At 31.3% G+C, this 9654-nt stretch overlaps 1 protein-coding gene across 2 annotated transcripts; it reads left to right on the forward strand.

Moving 5' to 3' along the window:
* The first annotated feature begins 210 nt into the window (after positions 1–210).
* Positions 211–8455, forward strand: LOC143056216 (uncharacterized). Of its 2 annotated transcripts, none has more exons than XM_076229296.1 (7): positions 211–381; positions 2719–3082; positions 4309–4475; positions 5448–5610; positions 5990–6126; positions 6653–6800; positions 7536–8455. In XM_076229296.1, the coding sequence occupies exons 1-7, from the start codon at positions 345–347 to the stop codon at positions 7807–7809; spliced, it is 1290 nt and encodes a 429-aa protein (XP_076085411.1). In that variant the 5' UTR covers positions 211–344; the 3' UTR covers positions 7810–8455. The 2 variants fall into 2 exon arrangements, with proteins under 2 accessions (XP_076085411.1, XP_076085412.1); XM_076229297.1 differs by having other exon boundaries at positions 4309–4454.
* The last annotated feature ends 1199 nt before the right edge of the window (positions 8456–9654 follow it).

Genomic DNA, 9654 nt, shown 5'->3' on the forward strand with positions numbered 1-9654 from the left:
ATATTATCTTGATTATATGACATATTTGTAAATATTTGTAATTATTACTGTACCTGTTAGATATTAATTAGTAGAATCATATACCCTGAGGTTTAAAATACATCATTGAACACCGTCAAGTTTAGATTGATGCATTAAAAACTTATTAATTAATCATCTTAAAGAAGCATTTTTTAAATCACCCGATATTTAATCATTAAACTATAGTATTTGACGTTAATTTATCCTTTCATTTCGATCTTATTTACATTTCGAGTTAGATTCTGCGGAACTCATTTGCGTGTGGTTGTGCAGAAAACTTTTAAAGAAACCAAACTAATTTAAAACAGTAACTAATTTCAAGGATGTTTACCATGGAATCGATTCTTATTACATTTACATGTAAGTATTTTTGATTATATGAAACACATGTATTTCAAAATACAATTGAATTTGCTAGAATTCGACAAGGTTGTCGTATAAATACCCTTCTTTTACACAATTTTAAAATTACTTCATGCAATCTATAATAATATTATACATACATCCAAATGATTTAATTTAAAAAAATGAGTTGAAATTTATTACGATAACACATAAAATATTTATTTTCAGATATAATTTCTTTACTATCTATATTTTACGAATTTGTAATAAGAAAATACATCCGTACAGGAGTAAAACATAATAACTACATGCCAAAAAGAAGTGTAATTTAAAAAAAAGAATAAGTTACAAAGCTCAGTTATTTAAGATTAAAGGCATTTATAAAGCGCATTATATAACACTACAATTACTCAAAGCGCTTTACATGTTAAATAATATACACAAATTCATACATATACAAAACAATAAAAAATAGAAATACGCTTAAAAGCTTACAAAATCAAATCAAATATAAAAATAAATTAAGAATCGGAAAAACTTCATCAAATTGGTTAAAAAATTGTTAAAAAGAATTTTCAACGAATTAGCAAAAATCTCAATTATTATCATCTAAAGTAACCAATAATTCTGTCATTTGATCTATTGTGAAGAGTTGTCTCATTGGCAATAATAACACATCATCATTATAAACAATTTAAATTGACTAAGAATTTGAATGGTAATACACTTATCTTTTGGAATTGCCGAATATTATACTACTACTTCGTATTCCTAAAATATGTCACCGAAATACATCGGCTCATAGTAAAAAGAGTTATATTAAAATATACAGAAACACAACAAATCAAATTAAACTGTACAACATATTATTACAGCAATCATAAATCCAGGTCTATACTATAAGCGATCCACAAATGCTACTTTGATGTGCGGAAGTTTCTTTTTTTTTTTTGCTTGATAGACTCACTGATTGTTTTATTTTTGCTTTTTTACATGATAATGTCCAGTGAAAAGTATTTCATACAAATACCATCCTGGATAAAAATTGATTAAATTTGTCTCAAATAAATATCCCCGAGGAACCAGTAATGACGCACCTAACGTTGTGTTTGTCTCTGCATTTAATCTACCATTTAAAAGAAAAAGAAACACGGAATAGAATGAAAGATTGATCACTTGTTAATGTATTTCAATCATTAAACAGTTGATTTTTGAAACAGTAAAAGCAATAAAAATCATGTTTGCTAACATTACAAACGGACTGTCAACTTATGATGGGTACCAGTAATGACGCACTATAAACAAACCAGTAAAAACCACTTGCAGTGTACCTGATGTTCGAAAAATTGCTTCAATCCGGATAATTTAAAGTTAACACTATTCAACAAATTTAATTTTAATAACAAATTTTGACATTTACAGTCACTTTTATGATCATGTTGATAGCAACACAATTTTTTTCATTAATTTAATTGTAACCTATATTTTATTTCAAATTTTATATAAAATTGTTCAAAATTTATCAAAGTGACATATATATTCCATATACTTGAAAATAAGAAGTAATTGCATTCATAAAACAACACTGACATTAAAATATTTATCAATGTATACTTCGTACAATGAATGAAAAAAATCGATAAACAATAGAAAATTATATAAGCGACGATCATTTGTTCTACAGTGATTCCCGCTTAAATGTAAAACCATGTCACATGACAGTCATATGATTTGAAAAACACAAACTGGGGCAGCATGTGCATACATACTTTTGCCGGCCAAAGTGGATTTAGGACTGATAATCATTCTGGGAAGGGTAGACTGTTTTTGACCTTAATAAAATGGCAGAAATTGCATTATCTTTACTAATTCAAGCAATAATAACATTTCTGGACAGAGTTTGAGGCATCTATGTTGTAGTCATATGACCTTCACCATCATGTTATGAATAGTAATTATCGATGACGTCACATCTTTTGTTTAGAAATATAAAACCCAAAACTAAATTGGTGCGTCATTTCTGGTCCGCGTCAAAACAGGTACCAAGACTATGTCTACAAAAGAAAGGCTACAGAGAGGGCTACAATTTTAAGTGCGCATCAACTGTATTGACAGATAATGAGAGCTGGACACTTGAGTTTTGTTTTAAGGTAATATCAGAACGAACAAATCAGTTTGTCGTTCTTCATATCTAGTCCCCGTAAGAAAGCAGTGAGCAAAAAAAGAGCGATATTTTAATTCTAAATTTGATATGTTTTAGCACAAACAAAAAATACAAATCATTGCAGTTTCTCCAGACATTTTTGAAACGTTGGTCAGTTTTTGAAATTTTCATTGTCAATTTATTTTCAGGCTTTACATTGATTTTGCAATCTGTTGCCCAGTCAGTACAACCTAGACAGCCAGGACAGCCGGGACAGCCAGTACAACCAGGACCCAGACAGGCATTTCCTATGAACACCAGACAAAATCAAGGCAGAATCCAAGCTCAGAACGTGCCTCAATCGACATTACCTGGAAACCCACCAGTCAGCCAACAGGGCAACATTCTTCGTCAGGCTGACTCATGCGTGATGGAAGTTATTTCGATTAGTTCAAATTGTTTCCAGAATGCCGGCTACCAGTTACAACTTGTTGATGCTGTTATTTCTAACGGAACAATTACACCACTGCCACCAAACGCCAACTTACTAGATCTTAGACGTGCCCTCTGCAAGTAAGTGAATGCCGTTTAGCTAGTTTCTCAATCTGCATTGGGGAATTAATATAGATTAGATGTGTTCATGAGTATACCTGAAACTGTCAACTTGAAAAGTTAACCCTTCACATCTTAAATAGAAGAACTCAGTAGTTGTTACAGAGACCTAAACTTTTTATTTTGGATAGAATGCTTTTTGTGTCAAAAAGCCAATGAAACATTTTTTTGATACAGTATGTAAAAATATATATGTATCAAATGGTTGATTGTTGTCTACTTAACGCCCAGTAGAAAAAAAATGTTTAGTTAAATTAGAATAGACTGTTTCTATTCACGCCGAAATAAAGAAATATTAATATAATTTTATACTTGTAATAAGAAATTGAATACAAACATATTGGCATATTTTATTTTTTGGAACCTTTATGTGTGTTTATCCGAAAGGTGTCAGTTATTTTGTGGTTTCTGTTGTTGAGAACAATATATGTTCATGAGTACATTCACTGAGAACTTCTTATTATCCCTGGGACAATTAAGAGCTCATCCCTCTATAAGATATGCATAATACTACCAATATCTGTATAATTATTTCAAATTATAATATCGTGAACAAAGGAGTAGTTCCGGTATTGGCCGATTTTGGCCTCAAATTTCAGGTTCATCTAACGAAAGATTTTGGACACTTTTTAAACACTTAAGTGTCTATTTCAATTGATTTGATTAGTTTTTGTGAAAGATTTTAACTGATTTAGTCATTAAAAACGCTCCGATTCAAGCTTAAAAATGAAAAATCTCTCAAATATGCCAAAAAACGTCACTTTTCAGATGGTTTTTGTCTGAAATGAAAGTGGCCGCATCCGTGTTCATCCTCAACCTTTATATATGTTATGTATTATCATCAAATACAACTTACGTTTCAATATTATGAATGAACACGATTACGGCCACTTTCATTTAAGACGGAAACTGTCTAAAGTTTAACTAAAATGCTAAAATTGTGAAGATTTCAGTAATTTAGCATGACTTAATGATGCTAGTACTCGATATATGTACATTGTATTGTCAAAAACAGACTATAAATATGAAACAGAAGCATTCTTCTTTCCAATAAATAGCTAAAAGATTTACAATTTCATAATTTTGTAAAACTGCTATATCTTTGGGCCAAAAAGGGGTCTTACTGAACCTACTCCATTGCATATCTAAAATACAAATTTGTAAATTTCAAATGATATTTCTAACAGCATTCGACCTCAAGTGATACAGTGCATTATTCCCGCCACATTAAACAAAAGAGGAGCTGGATCTTGTACAGATCCTCTGGAATTTAACTTTGCAGAAAACCAGGTTGTACGAAGATTGTCCTCTCTCCAGGATATGTGTGGAGCAGGTACATCTAATACTAACTCAGGTATAACTGGTTCTTTTGGTATCTATCTATATCTTTCGTATATCTGGTTCTCTCTATACTATCTTTCTATGCCATACACGGAATGATGATGGCTTTCTTTTAATTTTAGGGATATACTCAATACATATGTAGGATTGTACTAAACTAACCCTACTCATAACTTAATCATTAGTTATCCATATATTTATATAGATTACCCTAGTTAACACTAGTAATAGTCTCGAAACCTAACATAGACTACATACAAACCATATCATAACCCTAAACCGAACCTTAATAAAGTCCATGGACCGTTTTAGTAAACGTCGGAAGGCCAAGCTGCTTGTGTTCGAAAATATCATGTTACACCGCGTTCGAGAAAACCCCCAACAAATACCGTTAAGGTTACACAGAATTATATCACCAGGTTCTACTCTTAGAAAATCATTTCGAAATGCTTATTGAGTTTGTAGATTTAGAGTATTTCACTTATTTATACAACATCAAAAAGGACACACAGAGAACAGACAAATCCTCCTATGGTTAACATTCTAAACTCTAGTTTTATCAATAGAAAAATTAAGACAAATTCAGTATTATTCATACCAGGGTAGTAGTGCCTATATAAGTCACCAGCAGTGGTACTGATCTAGTGTAAGAAAATGACTATTTTCCAATGCACATTCGTTTTAGTTACAATTGCATAAGGGTTAGAACACTGGTACCTGTCTGCATTATTATTACTGTTGTTTTCGCTTTGCAAGTAGGAAATATAATATTCTAATAAATTTACACATCCTGTATTATATCGCAAGATGATTTATTCACTACCGACCAAGCGATATCTTTACTATGTATTCTGAAATATTGTAATACATGTACATGGAAATATTGAAAAAAGTACACATTAAAATCAAAAACAACCAATTAAAACATTTGTTTTTGGCTGGACATTAATTAACTGTATTTTAATAAGACAATGTTTTACTAAAGGTAATTTACCAACATCAAGACCATGTATCCAAACAGCCAACAGAGACTTACAAGGATGCTATGGGAAAATTGGATTGACAGCTGATATGTTTATTTCTAATGAAACTGAAATTAAAGGAGCTATTATCGGAAAGGATAACCCAGCAGCATCGAAATTTTGCGGGTATGTACAGCAAATAGTTTTCAGGTTGATGTAGAAAGCGACATGCCATTTTTGTAGTATTCATATATGATAACATTAATACTTTTTATAATGGCATTACTCTCTATTTTATTGTTGTTATTGTTGTTGCTGTTTATATGTTTACAATACAAGCCGGTTGTGAAGTTGTACTTGTTGCATCCCTGATTGGTTCGGTGGACTTGTTGGTAATTATACCGTAACTGTTCTATTTATTCAATCATATAATCTTATATTTGAGACAAAACATTATTTGTATTTTCAAAATATCAGTTTCTGTTATTTTTCTTTGTATACATATAGGACATATCTGTTCAGGTATGCGTCAAGTATTGCATTAACTTTGTCATACATTTTATAGACTTCGTGGTAAACTGTTTGGATGTATGAGAGACGTATTGGATAACTGCGCCGGCGCTGCCGAGTATCTGCTGCTGACTGGATACGACCATTCTTCAATGGAGGCCAGCATTGAGGTCCTCTGTGATGACATAGAAGGTAACTTTGAATATGTACAATCACCAGTGATACTCGCGCTCATACGGTTTTATGTTTATGTCCCACCCACCGTTCGTACGTCTGTCCCGCTTCAGGTTAAAGTTTTTGGTCGAGGTAGTTTTTGATGAAGTTGAATTTTGAATCAATTTGAAACTTAGTACACATGTTCCCTATGATATGATCTTTGTAATTTTAATGTCAAATCAGAGTTTAACCCCAATTTCACTGTCCTCTGAACACAGCAAATGATAGTGCGAGCGGGGCATCCGTGTATATATGGACACATTCTTGTTTTATATCATTTTTGTAATTCAAAATGTACGTTAAATTAATTAAAGATTTAAATACAGTAAGAACAATGTGTAAGTTGACAAAAAAATCGCTTCACTCGTCTATTGGTATGTTGTTATCTTGCGCTTTTCTTTGCCCTTTCATTGACTTTAATTCCATATTTTGAAATGTCAGAAATGTATGTGCGACATTTAATACTGGAATACAATTAAATATAGTTTTTGTTTCGTTTCAGTTTATATTGATGGTCTCCAATGTTTCCAAGAGGCAACCACGGATGTGAAAAATTGCATGGACAAAATGTCGTCTGGAATGATTGATTTGGCAGCAAGACAAATCGAGTTTGGAATGAACCAAACAGCATTTTTTAAAGAATATTGCACGTGAGTGAAGTTTTAATTTCTGGGTTTTTAATATAGAATGAAATTCAAAACAGTGTGGCTGTGGCCATTGATTGACACATTAAATTCATCCATTGACTGGGACAATTAAGGTGAACGTTTGTATATAACGACCATTGCTCACTGTGTACTTTTTAAAGACACTTAAACTATGGGGTCACCAAAGGTTCTCAACACCTTAATAAAGTAATTCGAAAAAAATAATCAGAAATAACACGATGTTTTGATTTATATCAATTATATAAATCAAAACATAAAGGTTATTTCTGATTAATTTTTCGAATTATTTTATAATAAAAGGCGTTAAGAAACCTTGGTGACCCCACAGTTTAAATGTCTATCGTAGGTACGTCGTGAACAGTGGTCGTTACAGACAAACGTTCACGTAAATTGTCCCAGTCAATGGATGAATTTAATGTATCAATCAATGGCCACAGCCACACTGTTTTGAATTTCATTCTAATCTTTGATATATTTTTTTTGATCAGTTTGTAATTTGTGAAAAAAATATCTTACTATATTCCTCTTATTAGTATTAATATATTTTTATTTTTTTTTTGTCTTTATATTATTATTATTATCATCATTATTATTGTTCTGTATTATTTAGTTTCTTTTGTTGAATTTCATTCATTATTATAATTGTATAAAAATACACATAATAAATTTATAATTATGGTTTATACATGTATTTAAGATTATACATTTATATTTCAGCATTCGTGTAAGCCATCTCCAGTGTGATATGGGTGCATGGACAAGAAAATGTTCTCCTGCCAGCGTCGGACTCAAAAATGAGTACGAGTGTCGTCTGCTTCCAAAGACTTGCCAGAATGACCAATCACTACAGAAGACATTGGCAAACGATGCCTGCAGCATTGACAACTTCGCGCGTAAACTCAGACAAGTATCAGGTGCACCATTCACTAGAGCAACAACATTTACCATCAGTATAACCACGATAATCCTGTCGGCCATTTTTATGTTGTAAAATGTTATCATTAAAACTTTGTCTTACATCGTTTGTGTTGAACAGTGCTGTTGTGTATATTATGTATAAATAAATATATTTTTTTACTTTTTTGTACAGCTGTTAAAAAAAATTTGTAAAGATTATAGAAATCCTGTATATGTAAAATGTGCAGAATTGTTTCTTAATGATGAGGTATATTTCTGAAATTCTGACCTCTAATTTAGTTATAATAATGAAGCACATGAAATGTTTATATTTTAAACAAAGCACAATTAACGCCAATAAGTATGTAAAATAAAGATAAGATCATGAACTTCAGAAATTATCTTTCAATCAAATATAATTTTCTGTTTCTTTTAAAGGTAAAATCATGTGGCGGGATACTTTATTTTACAAACGAAATGTATATATAAAAGTAATGAATTTTAAACTGAATGAAATAAGAAGGGCTTCAAAAAGAGTGTTACAATTACATTTGAAATGTATAATAGCATACAATGTAGTTTTGACAACAACATATAAATACAGAGTTTGCAGCACATTGCTTATGATAGAGCCAAGGATGTTGCAATTAATATCAGTATTTCAAATTTAGAGTTGAATTCTGTTTTGTAGAAACACATCGTCTCAAGCATAATATTTTAATAAAATGCAATCTGATGTCTTTTATTGTTTTCTTGTGTTATGTTTTATCGAGGAATACCCAACATATCCCTATTAACTAGAAACGACCATTTACTAGATTTAAATGGTTACTGAATGCGGAACCGTTTTAATCAAAGATATCCATTTTTTAAAACAAAATTGAGTACTAGTTCAGTTAAAATGGACGTCACACTAAACTCCAAAACACATAAATGAACTAAAATTAAAAAACATACAAACTTTCAAGTACAAGATGCTCCTGATTTGAGACAGACGCAAAAATGCGGCGGGGTTAAACATATTTTGCGAGATCACAACCCTTCTCCTATACCTGTCGCCATTGTAGAATTAAAATAAAAACCACAACCATACGCACCTTAAAAGTTTAAAAGAAGTCCGAGTCCGAGGTCAGAATAGGTAACAACAGAAACTAAGCAAATTGACAATACTTCGTTTAAAAGTGACGCCAATGGTTATATTGCATGCAGTGTTTGTTGGTATTGTTTGGGTCATAATTTCTCGTATAATAAACGTTTATTTAGCCAATTGCTTTTTCTGGATATCTTTTTTATTGGGCCTTCTTCTCTAAACATTTTTGAAATCAAAAATTAAAGATAGAGTATTTAAGATTGGTATGTACTAGCAAAACTGGGGTTATCGCCAGTGCTTGTCTTACTATTTGTTGTTAAGATATTTGTGGTAATATCATTAAAAATAATCTGTAATTTTCTAGTACTCGGGGCACTTTGCACCTGGCACGCAGCATGTACACCAATTCACCAGTAAAGAGAGAACTATTTTGTCTTGCAGGTGTATTTGTATGAGTAATTGCTGTCAAATTACTGTCTTCCATTTAAAAAAAATGTTTAATATGTAATCTGAATTTGATAGATTACATTTATACTAATAGTTTACATTTTTTGAAATGAACATATTTTGCCGGAAGTTATACCCATATTGTTTACCTTACCAACCTAAGATCACATTCTATATGTAAAAAAATATTTCCAACATACCCACTATGAAGAGGGAAAATAACATAAACGTATGTATAACTGAATTGCCGTTGATTTGACGAAATTTGTATTGGTAGAACTTTTGATGTGGGAAACTCGGTACGAATTTGTCCAATTATGCGTACACCTGGTTTGATATTTTTTACTTGTATTGTTCGTCAACAGTCATCTGGATGTATTTCTCTTTTGTCAATATAGAATA

The sequence above is a fragment of the Mytilus galloprovincialis genome, chromosome 13, assembly GCF_965363235.1.
Source record: "Mytilus galloprovincialis chromosome 13, xbMytGall1.hap1.1, whole genome shotgun sequence".
Classification (NCBI taxonomy): domain Eukaryota; kingdom Metazoa; phylum Mollusca; class Bivalvia; order Mytilida; family Mytilidae; genus Mytilus; species Mytilus galloprovincialis.